The sequence below is a fragment of the Hibiscus syriacus genome, unplaced genomic scaffold, assembly GCF_006381635.1.
Source record: "Hibiscus syriacus cultivar Baekdansim isolate YM2019G1 unplaced genomic scaffold, ASM638163v2 tig00117034_pilon, whole genome shotgun sequence".
Lineage (NCBI taxonomy): Eukaryota > Viridiplantae > Streptophyta > Magnoliopsida > Malvales > Malvaceae > Hibiscus > Hibiscus syriacus.
The window spans coordinates 9,402,007-9,422,134 of NW_024063533.1; the positions used below are offsets into that span (position 1 = coordinate 9,402,007).

Genomic DNA, 20,128 nt, shown 5'->3' on the forward strand with positions numbered 1-20,128 from the left:
ACGATTGACCAGATCTCTGTTGCGGAATACGACTATCGGATAGAGAAAAATCGCAATTGATAATTTGAGAAAATAAAAAATGAAGATAAAGAAGACACAAAATTTACGTGGAAAACCCCTAAATAATATAAGGTAAAAACCACGGGCAAAGGTAGAAGAATTTCACTATGAGAAAAAATAGTAATTACAACTTCTCTCGATCTAACAAGGATAAAACAATGATAATTCTCTCTTGTTAAAAAGGAGAAAACAACTCTCAAGAAACTCTCTAAATTCTCTAGTATTGGGAGAAAGCTAGAATGATTTGAGATGATTTTGAAGCTAAATAAGCTAGGATATTTATAGTTGAAGCTTAAGGACTAATCTTATAAATACCTTAAAGTCTAGGGACTAAAGTTTGTGATTTTAACATTCCAAAATTCAAAAATTTCAGCCACCTAATTGCATGTGCACCGAAATCACCTAAAAACAAAATGGAAAGTGGCCAACTTGTTGCTTGAGATATCACCGAAAGTTGCCTTGGCCACTTGTTTGCTGACTTTTCAACAATCTCCCACTTGAAGATTTGATTGGAACAATCATATCTTCACACCATTCTTTCTACCTTGTACCATTCATGTTGCTTACGTTTCTGACAGGCCACAAGAGGATCAACACCAAGTAAATTTATCAGCGTTGATCGCCTTCGTCATGAAATCTGCTATATTGTCTTTGGTATGGATCTTCTACATATCTACCGTTCATTATTCCACCTTTTCATGAATGAAATGGAACTTAACTCATATGTGCTTTTTTCTTGAATGAAATGATGGATTCCTTACTAGATGCAAGATGCTTTGACTATCACAAAACAGAAAGACATACTATTGATTGTGCCCAAGCTCCTCCAATAACATCTTCAACCAAATTGCTTCTTTACTGGCTTGTGTAGCTGCTACATATTCTGCCTCTGTTGTGGATGTAGCCACAAATGAATGCAATTTTGAAACCCAACTTACAGCTCCACCAGCAACTTTGAACACATATCCTGTAGTAGATTTGCTTTTATCCAAATCCCCTGCATAGTCAAAATCTACATACTCATTTATTAGTAAGTTTGATCCTCCGTAACATAATGCAATATTTGAGGTCCCTTTGATATATCTCAGGATCCTCTTTACTGTATTTCAATGCTCTTTGTCTGTATTCACCATGTAACGACTAACCACTCTCACTGCTTGTGCAATGTCTGGTCTTGTGCATATCATAGCGAACATTAAACTTCCCACTGCTGATGCATACGGTACTCGAGACATCTCCATCCTCTCTTCTTCACTGCTAGGACTCATACTGGAGGATAATTTGAAGTTAATAGGAAGAGGGGTAGAAATTGGCTTACAATCTTGCATGCTAAATCGTGACAAGATCTTCTTCAAGTAATTTTTTTGTGAAAGCCAAATCTTCCTATTACTTCTGTCTCGGTGAATTTACATCCCTAGAATCTTGTTTGCTGATCCCAAGTCCTTCATTTCAAATTCCCTAGCCAGTTGTGACTTCAATTCTTCAATATGATCTTTGTTGGGTCCTGCAACCAACATGTCATCCACATACAACAATAATATAACAAAATCGTTATCACCAAGCCTCTTGAAATAAGCACAAGGGTCTGCGTTAAGTCTGTTGTATCCAAGGCACATAATGAAGGAATCAAATCTCTTATACCAATACCTCGGCGCCTGCTTTAGACCTTACAGAGATTTGTTCAACCTGCAAATCAAGTTCTTCTTTTCTTTTTCTTCAAAACCTTCAGGCTGGAGCATATGAATCTCTTCTTCAAGTGAAGAAAAGTTGTTTTAACATCTAGCTGCTCTAGATGTAAGTTCAATGTTGCACACATTTTCCAAGACTACTCAAACTGTTGTTAGTCAAACCATAGGAGAAAATATTTCATTGAAATCAATACATTCTTTTTGAGCATATCCTTTGACCACCAGTCTTGCACGATACCCCTCCACTTGATCGTCACCATTTCGCTTGATTTTGAAGACCATTTGTTACCAATTGGCTTTCTTCCTTGTGGTAGTGGCACAAGGTCTCATGTATTATTTTTATGAAGGGCTTCAATTTCTTCTTGCATCGCCATCATCCATAGTGAAGCATCTGAGCTGTTTATTACCTCTTGGAATGTTGATGGCTCACCGTCATCTGTTAAAAGGCAGTATGAAATATTACCTTCTATAACATAATTTGAGTGCCAATTGGGATGCATTCTCACACGATCTGATTGATGAGTTGTTGGAGCTTCAGAACTCTCCGGTTCTTGTTCATCATGTGCTGGTTCTGCTTCAGAAAAATCTCCTTGTTCAAACTCTTTTTCCACATGTATATGTGTAGTCTTTGACTTTTCGCGCTATCATTGTCTTCTTTTCTTCGTAGTTTATCTTCTAAAAAGATAGCATCACTGCTGATGATCACTTTGTTGGTAGTTGGACCCCACACGCGATACCCATTTACTCCATCAGCATACCCCAAGAATTTGCATTTCCTATATTTTTTTATCTCATATCTCCTTAGTTGTCTTCTTCTCCTCAATGCTTGACAATATTTCATCTCCTCATGATGGCATTCATCTTCAATTTCCACAATGAGAAATTTCTCCCATTGAACTTTTCAATATCAAATTTCGTTGTCATAGCTTCTAATATGGATAGCTCCCACTATTTCACTATCGTGAATAGTTCTCTGGAACCTTCAAAGAATGTGTAATACATTCTTATTTTCTTATGTTGGAGGATCCACCTTTTGGTGGCAACCACAAAGACAATAAATAGATATTACACACTCAAATCTGGCTCTGATGCCAATTATTGCGGAATAAGGCTATCGGATAGAACAAAATCGCAATTGATAATTTGAGAAAATAAAAAATGAAGATAAAGAAGACACAAAATTTACGTGGAAAACCCCTAAATAATATAGGGTAAAAACCACGGGCAAAGGTAGAAGAATTTCACTATGAGAAAAAATAGAAATTACAACTTTTCTCGATCTAACAAGGATAAAACAATGATAATTCTTTCTTGTTAAAAAGGAGAAAAAAACTCTCAAGAAACTCTCTAAATTCTCTAGTATTGGGAGAAAGCTAGAATGATTTGGGATGATTTTGAAGCTAAATGAGATAGGGTATTTATAGTTGAAGCTTAAGGACTAATCTTATAAATATCTTAAAGTCTATGGACTAAAGTTTGTGATTTTACCATTCCAAAATTCAACAATTTCAGCCACCTAATTGCATGTGCACCCAAATCACCTAAAAACAAAATGGAAAGTGGCCAACTTGTAGCTTGAGATATAACCGAAAGTTGCCTTGGTTGACTGACTTTTCAACAATCTCCGCCGCGGACTCTACCCGAACCAGCTGAGGAAGAAGCGATGGACTAACATTGGACAAAAGCCAAGACGCCATAGCATTGTCTTGTGTAATAAAAACCTCATAATCTTTGTTTTCCACCACACTTTCGTCATCAAGGACCACCGTCTGAGGCGGCGGCTAAACCAAGCCGTGCAACAGATTTTCCAATAGATGACTACGAACATTAAGAAGAATCTGTTGTTTCCACAGCAAGAAGTTAAGTTCATCAAGAACGATACTGATCCTGTTAGTGAACAGCTTGGAGCGAACCATCGTTTAACCGCAGGAGGTCGTCGTATCCTTAGAACCAGCTCCATGAACCATGTTGTGAGTGAAAGAATCAGAAACGGAAGCACCAGGAAGTACCAGAATCGACGGCAAATGATACCATGTCAGATATAAAAAAACAATGAGAAACAAGAATTATATTGCATTTCACGTGTTTACACTCAAGGTCACTATTACTTATATATTAGAATAGTCGCTACAGACTCGTGACTAACAGAACGTAAACAACCCTAACAAATCTTGACAGCTCACTAACAAACCTTTGGCTTTGCACACATCTCACGCAACCATTATTTGCTGACTCATATTATAACAGTATGAATTTCTAAAATTTTTGTGAGGGTCAAATTAAATATTTTAAAAATTTTAAAGATTTAAACTATAATCATAATCCCTACTAATCTCTATTATTTTCAGTCACTTACTCAAGGAAAAGTTTATAAAAATCAAAGAGTGTTTAAAAGCAAATGTCATTTGCCTATGAAAATGTCAAATAAGAATATTTGTTCACTGTTTATAAATTAAATAATAAAGGTAAAAATGCAAAAAATGCAAAAAATTAAAAAAAAGTAATAAAATATTTCTTTTTCTTTGAAATTTATAAGTTTTTTTTTAAAACAATAAGATTTAATGTAATATAAATTTAAATAAGAATAAAATTTCAGATATTTTAAAATAAATTAAAAATATCAAGAGTTCATGTAACATGAATTTTGTTCCCTTATATCACATGTTTAGCAGAAATGTCACATTGCTACATTTATCATTTCTTTCTCACTTCAAAACAAATCTAAATGTTGGTAACTTAAATTATTGATAATATGAAGAGGTGAAACAAATCTAAATGTTGCCAATATAAGATATAAATTTATAAAAGATAAAATTAAAACTAAATCAGAAGTATATATTATTCAGTATAGCATGATGTATCATACAACTTTAGGAAACAGTAAAGCAACACATCTGAAAGTAGAAAGTAAATGTAGGGTTTAGAGTTCATCCTTAGGATAGAATGAGGGTCCAACAGGATTAGATGAAGAATTCTTGATGGGATATGAAGCCTCCATTGCTATCCCACACAATCCTTCTTTTGCTGCAACCCCACGTTCCATCCTTATATAACCATTCTCACCCCACTCTGGCCCCCATGAGTTCTTCACTATCCAGTATTTGGTCCCATCAAGTGTAGTTCCATACCCCACTGCTGCAACCCCATGGTTCAACTCTCTTCCACATTCTCCTGTGAATACCCCCTGCAAGTTTACACATCAATTACTTTATATTCAAACATGATTTGTCGAAAGGAATTGTTGTTGTTACTTAAGGTTTCGGGTTCGAACATCATAAATGTCAAGGAGTATGAGCGTTTAATGTCAAATGATTGAGAGTTATCTTTGAATAGATATTGACTCGTACTTATTCCAATTAATAAAAAAACATGATTTAGCTACTAATATGAAACAAGTACTTGCGAAAAAAATGAGAAATTCCCAATTAGAGGTGTTAATTGAGTTGAGCAGCTCGAACTTGGCTCAGTCAATGCTCGACAAGAGTGTAATCGATTTGAATTTGATTCAAGAATTTAACGAGTCGATAAATACTTAACTCGACTGGATAAGTTCGTAAGCAGCTCGTTAAATTTTTAAGATATTATTTGTCTTATTTTTAGGACTGATTATGTATTGTTGAAGTTTTTTTTCAAGAATGATTGTAATATGTTAGTTTGGTGTATTTATGGATTATTACTTTGGTGTATTTATAGATTGTTACTTATGAGTTTATACTTCAGAATTGCTTCAGATACTATTTTGATCATTTATTTTCTGTTAAGTTTATTAGTTTACGTTTATATTAACCTTTGTATTGTATTATTAAATTTTACATATATATTTTTTTAAATAAGAATAAAGATCTGGTCAGTGGCGGAACACAATTGAGGCTAATGAGAACAACGTCCCCCAGAATTTGAAAAATTATAATTTAAACATTTAAAATTTATAAAATATTTAATTTGGCCTCCATAAATTTTTTAAAAATTCATATTATTCTTTAATTTTTTTTGAATATCCTTAATTAAACCCCTCCCATAATTTTTAAAAATTCTCGTTAAGTCTCTTAAAATTTAAAAAATTTAAATTAGACCCTATATTGAATTATTAAATTTTACATATATGTTTTTTTTAAATAAGATTAAAGTTTTGATAAGTGGCGGAACACAATGGAGGGTAGTGGGAACCACGTCCCCAAATTTTACAAAATTATAATTTAAACATTTAAAATTTATAAAATATTTAATTTGGCCCCATAAAATATTTAGATATTCATATTAATCTTTAATTTTTTTAATATCCTTAATTAAACCCCTCCCATAATTTTTGAAAATTCTCATTAAGTCTCTTAAAATTTAAAAAAAATTAATTAGACCCTAATCTTTTTGGGGGAAAATATAAACTGAACCCTAAATTTTTTTAAAATTTTAATTTAAATCTCTAAATTTTTTAAAATTTTAAATTGGCCCCCAAACTATATCACCAAGTTCAGTCACTAGTTCTGATGAACTTAACGGTCGAACAAAATCTTATTGAGTTTAACGAGCAACAAGTGGAGTAGAGCACTGCTCAACTCGTGATAGACTCGACCGATAAGCACTCCTAGCATCGATAAATTTGAAAGTTTACCTCGGAGTAGAACTGAAAATCCATACCCCCAGCATCGATGGCCACTGCAACTGGCTGGTTTGCAACAGCTTTAAGCAGAGCATCCTCGTCGTTTTCGGGCACATTCTCGTGCCCATCGATGGACACTGTTGGTGAATTTTCCTGCAAACCAAACAAGCAAATCCACCGTATTTTGAATTCTCATAGATTTGAATCAGCTAAACCTTTGTTCAAAGGAAAAGGAAAATTGACCTTAGAAACATCGCAAGTTCCATCATCAGCTTTGTAAGGGTAATTGGATTCAGTAGTGATCCCACCATTCTTCTTGATGAAATCAAAGGCCATGTCCATTAATCCGCCATTGCAACCTTGGTTTTCTTCTGTGTCGCAATCCACCAATTCTTGCTCAGATAATGATACTAATTTGTTGGTTTTGATTTGATTAATTCCCTCCACTGCCACAACTGTTGAAAATGCCCAGCAACTACCTGTTGATGATCACATAGAACTCAAATATATGCAACATTTTCCTTTATCGAAAACAAAATAGCAGAAATGTATCCATACCACAATGGCCTTGATCCTTAACAGCAGTGACAGCACCTTTCTGACGCCAATCGACGGACGGCAGGAATTCGTCGACGTTCTTGTACATGAAACTACCGGCGCCTCGGGGCTTCCCTTGGAACATCTTATGATGTCTGATCTTGGAGCCAGCGTAAGCATTCCTGAATTCGTGGTTGGTCATGTCAGCAAACTTGTTGAGCTTAAGCTTGTAAGGTTTGCCTTCTTTGTTGGTATTATGAACATGCATAACATTGTGCTTGAACACATTGAACCGCCGGTGTTTCTCATCGAGACTCCTCGACACCGTGTGATGGCTCCGCCACCTCTCGTACAGATCCCACAACCGTTCTTCCGATACTAAATCCTTCTCGTGAAAATCAAAACCCTTGGCAATGCCGAGAACCAAAGCCAATGAGAAAACAACCAGAACACTAATGCTCTTCATTTTTGGAAACTGATATAAAAGAAGTAGAAAGAGAGAAAGTATGAGGAATTGAGAGAGGTTGGGTATTGGTTTATATAGAGAAGAAGAGGAAGAAGAAGCCAAATATTTAATAAAAGAAGAGGTTACTTATGGACATTAACAAGGATAATTCCTCGAGATTTGGTTTTGAGAACGATGAAGTAATTTTAAGCTTATACATATCAACGATGGCGGAGTTGAAGAAAAGGAGTATCTATTAAGCAATTAAGTGTAGGGATGTAAAGGAGTTAGTTAACGATGGCGGAACTTGATGATAGAGTTTGGAAGGGTCAATTTAAAACTTTAAAAATTAATAAGTTTAAATTAGTTTTTTTAAACTTTTGAGTGGTTTAGTTTACATTTTTTTTTCAAATAATTAGGTTCTAACTAAAATTTTTGAAATTTTGAGAGGTTTAATGAGAATTTTTAAAATTTATGTGAGGGAGTTTAACTAAGAACATTCCAAAAAATTTAAAGTGTAATATGAATTTTTAAAAATTTAGGGGTATAAATTAATTTTTTTGAAAATTTGAAGGGTCTAAATTATAATATTTTAAATTTTGGTAGGCCTATGGCCCCACTAGTCCCTCTTGTGTTATGCCATTATGAGTCGAGTTCGAGTATTGCTGAGTTTAACTCGATTCGAAAAGTTTAAAGCTAAATTTAACTCGACTCAAAAGTTTACGAGCTTAAAATTGTCAAACTTGACTCAAACTCGAAAAAACTTGACCTCGACAAATTCTCAAACTTAACTCAATTGAAAATTAAATTAAAGCTACAACAAAAACTTTAAATACATTAATGTTTTATAATAATTAAAAAATACCTTTGTAACTGCTTACTCTATCTTTTAAATCTTTAACTGAAACAAGACAACCTTAGCCCCAAAGATTTGCTTCGAAATTCGCAAATTCCATGGCGGTGCGCATCATCTACATTCAACTTTAGTTAAGCCGACCCAATGTTATCCCCATATTCATCACTCAACTCACGTCATAAATTACGATTATAAGATCAATTTATAGTAAATTCGAATTATAAAATATATTCGTTAATAATAATTTTATATTATCTGAATATTTTTAAAATATTTATTATGTCTAAATTATTTTTAAAAATATAAATTTAATTCGACAAGCATAGTTTAAGTTCAATTGAAAAGTTGATTGCGACCTTCAACCGTTATTTTAATGTGTTTTGGAACACACCCATAACTGCTTTGTCTTGCAAGTTTTCGAAGGTTCAAATTCTCAAGCAAACAAATCATTTATTCCATAAAATATAAATCTATCGAACCTATTGAGTGGCCAGTTAAAGAAAAAATTATTCTCCTTTGAGGTCTTAAATTGGAACAGTTATAATTGTAGGACGTGTGTGTCATTAATGATTAAGAAATATTATGAACATATACTATTTTATAATCATCTTAGACTATTAAAGAAAAAAAGTAAAATACAAAAATAGTCTCCTAACAATATGGTATTGTTTTGTTGAGTCAATCGACTATTAAAAGTTACAAAATCGTCCCTTGACTATAAGGAGTTGCTATGTTAAGTCTCTTTACTATTAAAAGTTACAAAATGATCACTAGACTATTCATTATGTTCCAAACTCAGTTCTTTTACATTAAAAAATTAACGGTATTCTAAGTTGAATGTTAATATGTTTACTGAGATATGATAAATTTGAATCTTATAGTCTTAAATGACTATAATATTTTAGTCAACATATTAACGTTTAACTCGGACGACCGTTAATTTTTAAAGAAAAAAGACGAGTTTTGAATATAAAGAATAGTTTAGTGATTATTTTGTAACTTTTAATAGTTGAGGGACTCGATAAAATAACTCTCTATGGTCGAAAGATCATTTTATAACTTTTAATAAATAGTGAACTTAATAAAATAATATCTTATAATTAGAAGATTATTTGTATACTCTACCCTAAAGAAAATCTAAATCAATCTCATTCACGTTAAGACGATCTAAAACCAAATGGACATACCCAACGAAAATTATATATCAAAGTATATGAAAGGAGACAAGATTTGGAGTGTTAAAGAAAGAATAAAAAATGGGCAGAAAGGCGTGGAGGTCCAAACAAATTGACTCAACTGAGTTGGTTGGAAGAAGGGTAGCGTGAGACGCTAGGCACTCATCACTTGTACGTTACAACATATCAATCCATTTCTTCTGGCTCTATTTCCAACACACTTTCATCAATCATTTTTATTCCTATCATTTTCATTTATATTTGTTGCCCCAACACCCGTGCCCTCATCTCAAATTTTTTTCAAAATGTAAAAATTTAATAAAATAAATCTATTATGTGATTTTAGTAATAAAAAGAATATTATTATTTCTTAAAAATTTTAAATTTAAACAATTGTATTTATAAGGTATACAAGTTCGTATCTGAGTATAGATAGAAGGGGCCTTTGTCCAGGGCCCCTTCCCGTATATGATCCGAAATCATGAAGTCCACATTAACTAAAAAATGATAAATTATTTATTTAGTCACTTATTTTATTTTTGTTATAGTCATCTAATTATTATTTTTTTAAAATCATACTTAATGTTATATTTTGTTTTTTTATTGCCCACCATTAAAAATTTGACAGTTATGTTGATGTGATATTTTTTAAATTATTTTTTCACTTTTCACTTTATTATTTTTTTATTAATTTTTTATTAATTTTTTTGATAAGACAGAAAAGGTTGAAATCGAATTTGTGTTGTCTTAAAAGAGAGGCATGCTTGTTTTCTGTGAATAGTTGGGTGTTTAATAATTTTTTTTGATGTTTTCTATTTGAAAGTTGATATATTTATTAGATAGTTTATTAAACGTAATAAAAAAGTAATTTACAAGCAAATTTATTTTTCTTTGTTTGTTCTTACAATTCAATATTTTCCTTTCTAGATATTTATTATTGGAGGCTTAATTTCTATGTTCGTTCCAAGCCATTAAAATCTCATAAACCGGCCTAATGGTATACTTACGTTGTCAATCGATATAAGAAAATTCTTATCAGGGGCAAAACCATGAATTTATTAAAGTGGTTAAAATATATTATATTTTTCATAAATATAATTTTTATTTGATGGGACCTAATAAAATTTTCATATATATATATATATATATATATATAGTGCAATATTAATTTATACTTAATAAAAATTGGTGGGGGTTAAGGCTCCTCTTGGTTCCCACGAAAGTTCGCCCATGGTTCTGATCAGATTCTACTTTATAATCACTCTAGATTATAAGGTCAATGGGTGTTGGTACAAGTGGTTGAGATTAAGGAATTTGTGTTTGTAAGGCCAAGTACGAATCCTACCACCGCTATTATTGGTGGGCAATCTGTAAATTCTTATGTAAATCTCAATTGTGTCTTAGGTATGCCCTGGCCCTGGACTGGGGGAGCCACCCTTGACCTAAACTTTATCTTGCAAAAAAAAATTAATCACTCTAGATTATTTAATTTTTTAATAAAGTTATAATCATAAGTTATATTTTAAAATAAAGTTTTATTATATAAATTCTTATTTAAATTTAATATTTTTTCAAATTAATATTTATTTTTAATTTATTTTATTTTTATATTGAACTTTAGAAAATAAATAAATAATTTTACTTGACATCTCAACCGTGATTAAATTGAAAATATAATTTTGGTCAGTCAAAATGATATAATCAAGTGATATTTATTATAACACGTTGATCATTGTTAAAATATCATATTAATATTATATATTAATTTATATTTTTTTAGATTTATTACCAATTTGTGAATTCTTTTTAATATACTAATTTTAAAAATTTATAAAATTCAAATGTTAATTCATATGATAAACTTAAAATAGAGTTTTTCTATTAGTGAGTTGGATTAAGGTCACTTTTTTAAAAAGAATTAAATAAATTAATAATATTATATTAATATTCTTATAACAATTTTTATATTAACTTTTTTTTTCGGTTAAAAATATCACACTGGAACACAATTTACATGTTTATTTAAGAGTCTATTAGATAGTTTTGCGGTATAACCTAAAATTTAAGACTAAAAATTAATAGAAATTAAGTTCGGCCGAAAATGCTATCAAAATGTCTATCATTTTAGGTTAGGTGCAACCTAAAATATTTTCTTCTTCGTAATATTTTCCGTTAGAACTTAAAATGTTACTTTATTTATAACATTTTCGGTTGGTAACAAAAAATGCTCCATTCTTCGTAATAGTTTAGATTGCAATTGAAAATATTATAAAAATATAATATTTTAGATTACGTCCAACTAAAATAATATATTTTTATAACATGTTGAGTTGATTGATTGACGAATATGGCCAAGAGAGGGGTGAATTGGCAATTAAAATTTTTGGTGGAAGCTTTTGCAGAAAATTGAAAGAAATTTGCACAACGATTTAGAGTGGTTCAACTTTCTCAACCAAAGTCTACGTCCACTACCTTAGCTATCCACACTAAGGATTTTCCACAAATTCACTAATTTGTCTTTCTTTTGAGGACAAAGAGTAACCTTACAAACCCTCAAGAATTATACCCCAAAATCTTGAGAACACTCTCTCCCAAAGAGAACAATACAAATTTGCAAACTTACAAGGAAATCCTCACAAGGTAGATTGTTTGCACAATTCTAGAACAAAGAAAAGAACACTCAAGAATGAATACAATTGAGCACAATAAGTGTTCTTGAAAGCAAAATGAATATTGAATGAAAAATAGGCTTGAAATGCTCAAACTTGAGGTTTGATGCTTTCTCTTTGATTCTCTCTTGATTCTAGTTGCTTGATGTTTCTTGTTATTGATCAATGGCTTCTAAGCTTTCTTAAAATACACATTGAATCACTTCTGAACGTTGGGGATGATTAGTGGAGTCAATATAGCCGTTTAAGTGTGAAAACAATTAATTAAAAACAATTGGGAGCATCAGTGCATCGATGCATACCCATGGTGCATCGGTGCATCAGTGTAAAATTCAAATATTTTGACCGTTGGACCCTTAGTGCATCGGTGCACTAAGAGTGCATCGATGCATCAAGTGCATTCGATGTTCAAAATAGCCAGAGCATCGATGCATGGCTGGTGCATCGATGCATCAAATGCATTCGATGTTTTCATAAAATCCTCAGTGTATCGGTGCATGGTATGTGCATCGATGCATGAAATGCATTCGATGTTCAATTTAATTCATGGTGCATCGATGCATGGATTGGTGCATGGTGCATCGATGCATGGATTGGTGCATGGTGCATCACTCTGAAAAATTGATTTTAGGCTTGATTTTTGGTTCAAAATAATTTTACACATTTAGTAAGGTTTGAAATTGATCTTAAAAGACTTGGAGTAATAATTGATATCGATTAATTGAATCGAATATATTTAGAAAATCATTTGTAAATCTTAAATTTTATTTAAACTAATTTGTTATATCGAAACAAAAATATTTTCAACAATCTCCCCCTTTTTGATATAACAAAAATGTTATTTTAAGATTTTCTAAAAATTTGAAATCAATTTCAATTTAGAAAAATTACTCCCCCTTACTATAACATTTCTCCCTTTGAAAACATTACTCCCCCTTACTATAATACTTCTCCCTTTGAAAACATTTTAACACACTTAACATTTCTCCCCCTTTTTGTTAAATCAAAAAGACTTAAAATCGATTTGAACAAGGTTTTGAAAAACATAGCCAATTGATTAAATATCTATATATATAGCTTAAGCTGCTAAGATCACATCAAAAGAGAGTTAGCCATTAGTTTCATAATCAATATTCATAATAAATGGTAAATTTGTCATATTGCAACTAAAAAATAAATGATGCAATGTTGTAATAACCAAAATATATAAAATATCAAACAGTCATCATCAAAGAAAGTTAATCCAAATGTTTTAAATGCAAGTTCAACCGAAAATGAAAAATAAGTCTATTCATCCATTGAAGGATCGGGAGGAGGAGGAGGGTAATGAGCTCTCATCTCAAGCGAGAGTGCATCCAAACGATCATTCATATCTTGTTGTCGAGCTCCCAAGGTGGAGAGCTGGGACTCAATGAATGTGAAGCGCAAATCCATGGATGCATACCGTAAATCAATGTCTCCAAAACGAACGAAATACGGAGGCATTTGTTCTTCTTGTGGAGCTGGTTTCAGTGCAGGCTCGTCATCAGGTACATGATCATCGATGTCTTGCATAAGTTGTGAAATTCAGGATCATCGTCATCAGCCGGAGCTGGAGGAGGAGGAGCACGAGAGGAGCTAGGAGCAGCTCGTGAGGAACTAGCTATCGGAGTTTGCTTTCCGGGTCTAAAAAACCTATTGACCGGTAACCTCGTCTTGTTTCCAATCCGCTTTCTTCAAGGATGTGAGATTGATTTGATTTTGAAGTGGGTTAGGATTGTCAAGAGAAACGTCTAGATCAAGTTTGATAAAGATGTTACTAAGAAGACATCCATTAATCAATATTTCAACATGTTTTGAAGGAACAATGTTTATGATGTCCACTAGTTGACTGAATATAATGTGGGGCAGATTTATTTTTATTTTATTTTTAAGACAATACATCCACCATAAATCCCTAGCACGAAGTGTGGAGTACCTACCTCCGGATGGTCTAAACCACCAAGAGATCATCAAATGGAGAAAATGATCCTAATGAGATCGTAGAGTACTAACACTTGAGTTTCGAACATAGGGATATTCCACATTTTCACTTTCATTATATACACCATTATCATTTAACCTAAATCGGAAAGCTATAGTCTCGGGGTCAATATTAATATATTGGCCTAAAAGATAGGATCTAATGGCTATAGTTCCACATTGAGTTTCATTTTGAATACACACCGCATTGGAATAGAAAATGCGGACCAATTGTTGATAGACGATAGGTTTAAGCTTAAACAATTTATCAAACTTCCAAGCTTTAAGAATCGGAAGGTATTCAAAATCAATGTCAACCATAGCTTGAAGCGAATGAATACACTCTTCATGGATTCTATAAGTTTGGAAAGAGTTTCTGTATCTAGAGTACAATTCCTCTCTACGACGCTCTGGCATGTTAAAACAAGACCCTAATAGAGATGAAGATGAAGGAGAAACGGGATTAGGAGGTTGAGAAATGGGAGGACGGTTTTGGTTTGACCGACTCGAAGATGACCTAGGTCATTTAGGATTTGAAATGATTAAAGGAAATCGGAATAAGGAATGCCACCTGCAATTTGAAACACATGTATGCATAATCAATCCCAAAACTCAAATGAGTCCTCAATAATTCAAGGTTCTCTAAACCATATCCTAATGGGCATGTTTTAAAAACTTTTTAATAATATCATAATATAGTTTTCATGAAAACAACACAATTAAATAAAAAATATTACTAATTTTTGATTTTTTTTTTAAAAATTCGAAATTCAAAGAAAAATCTTGAAAATTTGTTTGTTTTTGACGAAATTGGTAGTAAAATCTAGTTTAGAACCAACAAACAATCAATGACCGATATAATGTTCATCCTAGACCTAATCAAAACTAGTTCTAAAATAAAAAATTTGTAAAATAGAGGTTTTTTTAGAAAAATACCTTGAAAATTCGGATTGAAAGAGATGAGGAGTTGTTTTTGCACGATTTAATGATTGAAGCAAGTTTGCAAGTTGAAAAGCTTGAAGATTCCGACGAAAAATCGTTGATTTTGAGCAAGAATGGAGATTTTAGAGTGAGAGGGACGAACGACTTGGAGAGAATAGATTTTAGGTTTTGAGAAAATGAAGAAGAGGCATTTTAACCCAAAACCCGACGGATGCATCGATGCATGACCATGTGCATCGATGCACATTCAAGGCATGCATCGGTGCATCAACATGATGAATCGATGCACATTCAAAGGGATGCATCGATGCACTAAGCATAAAAATGACAAAAATTTTTAAAATACTCAAAATGCTAAATTAATTTGCTCTAGTGGTATTGGTAACTCATATATTGAAAATTAATCATGTTTAATCAATCAAATTAATCCTTAAACAACTTTTGAACATAAAATTAATTTTCATCAAGAATCATAAACTCCCCTTAACTAATAGCAATGAATGCAATAAAAAATTAAGCATTTTTCATTTAGTCTTAAAAGTGCTACAATTATTTAAAACACTAAGTGAAGATAGGTTGGTCAAACCTAATTCTCTCCTAAGTGTCCAAAATCTTTCCTTGTCTAAAGGTTTTTGTAAAGATATCTTCTAATTGGTGCAAAGTATCAACAAATTCTAGAACTACATCTTCCTTAGTGACATGGTCTCTAATGAAGTGATGTCTTATTTCAATGTGCTTAGTTCTAGAGTGTTGGATGGGATTTTTAGTGAGACAAATAACACTAGTATTGTCACACTTGATAGGAATGGTACCTACTTCAATTCCATAATCAAAAAGTTGTTGTTTCATCCATAAAACTTGTGCACAACAACTACCAGCTGAAATGTATTCAGCTTCAGTGGTAGATAATGCAACACAATTTTGTTTCTTTGAGAACCAAGAAATCAGCATATTTCCAAAGAATTGGCAAGTATCGGAGGTGCTTTTACTATCTAATTTGCATCCTCCATAATCCGCATCAGAAAAAGCAGCAAGCTAAAGCTAGAGTCTCTAGGATACCAAAGTCATAAACTAGGAGTGTCCTTAAGGTATCTAAAGATTCTCTTAACAGCTAGTAAATGTGATTCCTTAAGGCATGATTGAAATCTAGCACATAAGCAAACACTAAACATAATGTCCGGTCTACTTGCAGTTAGATAAAGTAGAGATCTAATCATTGACCTATATAATTTAACATCTACAAATTTACCTCCTTCATCTAAGTCAAGCTTTATTGAAGAGCTCATTGGAGTGTCATGAGGTTTTCCATTTTCCAGTCCAAACTTCTTGAGCATATCTTTGACGTACTTAGCTTGATTGATGAAGATGCCATCTTTTCTTTGCTTGATTTGGAGTCCCAAGAAAAATGAGAGCTCCCCCATCATGCTCATCTCAAACTCACTTTGCATTAGCTTAGAAAATTCTTGGCAAAGAGCATCATTAGTAGAACCAAATATTATATCATCAACATAAATTTGAACTACTAATAAATCTTTACCTTTATTCTTTAAAAACAATGTAGTGTCAACCTTCCCTTTTGAAAAACCTTTTTCAATTAAAAAGTTTGACAATCTTTCATACCAAACTCTTGGAGCTTGTTTTAAACCATAAAGTGCTTTTGTCAATTTAAGAACATGATCCGGAAATTTTGAATCTTCAAAACCTGGAGGTTGTTCCACATACACTGCTTCTTTTATAAAACCATTTAAAAATGCACTTTTAACATCCATTTGATATAATTTAAATTCATGAAAACATGAAAATGCTAATAACATTCTAATTGCTTCCATCCTAGCTACGGGAGCGTATGTTTCATCATAGTCTATGCCCTCTTATTGAGTATACCCTTGAGCAACAAGTCTAGCCTTGTTTCTCACTATATTACCACTCTCATCAAGCTTATTCCTAAATACCCATCTTGTACCTACTGTAGATTTATTACTAGGCCTTTCAACTAATGTCCATACTTACTTCTCTCAAATTGATTTAATTTCTTGCATAGCCATAATCCAATGTTCATCTTTTAATGCTTCTTTAATATTCTTAGGCTCTATGCATGAAACAAATGCAACATAATTACAAATATTTCTAAGAGAAGATCGAGTTGTTACCCCTTTGGATGGATCACCTATAATATCACCATCCTACTACATCATCATTACACAAGAATCCTTCCTCGGAAGGGGATTATCATCGAAAACAACATGTATAGACTCTTCTACAACTAAGTTCTTTTATTAAATATCAATAAGCTTTAGAATTTAAGGAATAACCCAGAAAAATTCCTTCATCACTTTTAGCATCAAATTTGCCAAGGTTTTCTTTACCGTTATTTAAAACAAAACATTTACATCCAAAAGGATGAAAATAGCTATGTTAGGCTTTTATTTTTAAAATTTCATATGGAGTTTTATTTAAAATTGGCCTAATCATTACTCGATTTACAATATAACAAGCGGTATTTGTGGCTTCGCCCAAAAATATTTTGGCAAATATTTTCACAAAGGATGGTTCTGCCATTTCTCTAAAGTTCGATTTTCCTCTCAACAACTCCATTTTGTTGAGGGGTTCTAGGTGCTGAAAAATTATGGCTAATACCATTAGAATTACAAAACTCATTAAATCCAAGATTTTCAAATTCAGTGCTATGATCACTTCTAACACTAGTGATAGAGTAACCTTTTTTGTTTGGATTAGTTTGAAATGTGATGAATTTTTCTAATGCTTCATCTTTATACTTAAGAATAGAACCCAAGTATATCTAGAATAATCATCTACCAAGATAAATGCATATTTTTTTCCACCCAAGCTAGTAGTCCTAGTTGGCCCAAAAGATTTATATGGATCAATTGTAATACTCTATAGTTGATACGTCATTAATGGATTTAAAGAAACTCGCTTTTGTTTTCCTTAGCACAAGCATCACAGATTTTATCATTATCAAATTTAAGGTTAGGCAACCCTCGAACTAAATCACCTTGAATTAGCCGTTGCAAAACACTCATACTAGCATGTCCTAGTCTCCTATGCCATAACCAACTATCATGTTCATCCTTAGCAACTAGGCACAAATTAGTCATATCAAAGAATCTAAATGCACCATGTATATGTTTCCTATTCTATGACCAACAAGCATAATCTGATTAGATGCAATGTCAATGACTTTACAACCATTAATATCAACATGACATTGAATCCCTTATCACAAAATTGAATAATACTCAATATTATGCTTTAATCCATTCACATATAAAACATTCTTAATTTGTATGGAAGAGGTATTACCAATACCAATACCTTTAATGTGACCTTTGAATCATCACCAAAAGTCACTTCTCCTCCATTTTTGGCGTTAAACTCACTGAACCAGTTTTTATCTCTGGTCATGTGTCTTGAGCATCCACTATCAAGGTACCATGAGTTTGGATTTGTTTCTTGTGCCTTGTAGCAATGCTCCTTTTCCTACAAACATAGATTATTCTAATTTTTGGTACCCAAAATCTTTTGGGTCCATATTCATTAGTTTCCAAATCCTAGTCCCCTTAGGTATCCATTTGTGTAGGATCCTATCTTTAGTAGTAATGAGCTCTTTAGAAACCCATAACTTCTAACTATTTTTCCATTAGAGGTTCTTTGGGGACCTCTATGATTGTAGTTTTTAAAACTTTTTCTAACAAAGTTGGATTTGATTTTCTCATTTCAAAATGTTTTGTTCCAACTTTATCAAAAGAAGTTTTAAGATCATCAATTTCTTTTGATGATCATCATGACCTTTGAAAGTAAATTTTGCAAATCTAAAATTTCTTTTCAAACTCTTCTGTTTGATTTGCAAATCTTTGATTTTACTTTCAAGATCGTGTTGGTTTGGATATGAGTTTATTTTCATTTTTCAATTTTGAAACATCATTTTTATATTTTAAAAACAATTTCTCATAATCCGAAGCAACCCATTATATTCCTCTAATAACTCATCATAGGATAAATCATCAAAATTAGATGAGTTAGAGGTTACCTTAGAATCTTCCCCGGATGCCATCAAGCACAAGTTTGCTACTTCTTGTTCATCTTCATCGCTCCATGTAGCCACATGAGCCTCGTGCTTATTCTTTGATTGACCCTTTTTCTTCAATTATGGGCAATCATATTTGACATACCCTAGCTTTTTTCATTCATAGCAAATGATTGGGTCCACTTTTGGTTCATTTTTGAGGCCTTCATTTCGTTTGAATTTTCATCCTCGGTAAGGTCTCATCATTTTTCTGAACCGTTTGGCAAACAATGCCATTTTCTCGTCATCGTCATCTTCATTCGAATCACTCTCATTTTTTGTGGATTTGAGAGCAACTACAAGTTTTTCTTCTTCTCCTTCTCCTTTGGTGTCTCTTCAATCTTATCAAGGTCCACCTCATCTTCAAGCATCATTTCATGAGTGAGGAGTGAACCGATTAGCTCTTCTAGAGTTAAGGACGTTAGATCCTTAGACTCGATGATTACCGTCTTCTTTGATTGCCACGATTTTGGGAGGGAGTAGACTAACTTCCTCACAAGCTTTTTATTTGAAACGATCTCTCCATATGATTTGAGACCATTGACAATCGTTAAGAATCTATCCGTCATAGCTTTGATATCTTCATTTAGTTTCATCCTGAAATTTTCATAGCTATGCGTTAGAATACTAATTTTAGATTTCTTTACCGCATCGGTACCTTCATGAGTGACTTGAAGTTTATCCCATATTTCTTTGGCGGTTGTACAAGATGAAACTCTTCCGTATTCATCTGGTCCAAGAGCACAAAATATGATATGGATGGCTTTGGAGTTGAGCTGGAACATTTTTGTCTCTCATTCACTCCATAATCTTGGATGAGTGAGAGGCTTGAAGTATCCTTCTTCTACAACAATCCATGCTCCCATGTCACTTGCTTGAATAAAGTACATCATCCTATTTTTCTAATAGACATAATTAGCCCCATTTAAGAAAGGAGGCTTGTTGACGGGCATCGAATCGAGACCGGAGTCGAAGTTTGAAGTAGAGGCCATTGATGACTTTGATTATCGATGTAACTCTTCCCGAATCGACTCAAGAGGCGATTAAACCTTCAAATGAGTTAGGCTCTGA

General features: G+C 32.6%; 1 protein-coding gene and 1 long non-coding RNA gene across 2 annotated transcripts; one reads left to right on the forward strand and one right to left on the reverse strand.

Annotated features, from left to right (window-relative positions):
* Nucleotides 1–2,322: 2,322 nt before the first annotated feature.
* Nucleotides 2,323–6,742, forward strand: LOC120196422. Its single transcript, XR_005523173.1, has 4 exons — nucleotides 2,323–2,361; nucleotides 5,035–5,036; nucleotides 6,335–6,488; nucleotides 6,579–6,742. It is a non-coding gene; the product is annotated as an uncharacterized LOC120196422 (long non-coding RNA).
* LOC120196421 (vignain-like) lies at nucleotides 4,563–7,390 on the reverse strand. The gene is made up of 4 exons (XM_039198233.1): nucleotides 6,904–7,390; nucleotides 6,589–6,824; nucleotides 6,358–6,498; nucleotides 4,563–4,932 (listed from the first exon to the last, which is right to left on the reverse strand). The coding sequence occupies exons 1-4, from the start codon at nucleotides 7,346–7,348 to the stop codon at nucleotides 4,669–4,671; spliced, it is 1,086 nt and encodes a 361-aa protein (XP_039054164.1). The 5' UTR covers nucleotides 7,349–7,390; the 3' UTR covers nucleotides 4,563–4,668.
* Between the last annotated feature and the right edge of the window lie 12,738 nt (nucleotides 7,391–20,128).

What these genes read in the sequence shown, in the direction of transcription:
- LOC120196421 (XM_039198233.1), bottom strand. Translation starts at nt 7,348, where the DNA reads ATGAAGAGCATTAGTGTTCTGGTTGTTTTCTCATTGGCTTTGGTTCTC. An exon ending in TAAGGATCAAGGCCATTGTG is followed by an intron (nt 6,825 to 6,903) that starts GTATGGATACAT and finishes GATCATCAACAG; the next exon opens with GTAGTTGCTGGGCATTTTCA. An exon ending in ATTTTCAGTTCTACTCCGAG is followed by an intron (nt 4,933 to 6,357) that starts GTAAACTTTCAA and finishes GTAAACTTGCAG; the next exon opens with GGGGTATTCACAGGAGAATG.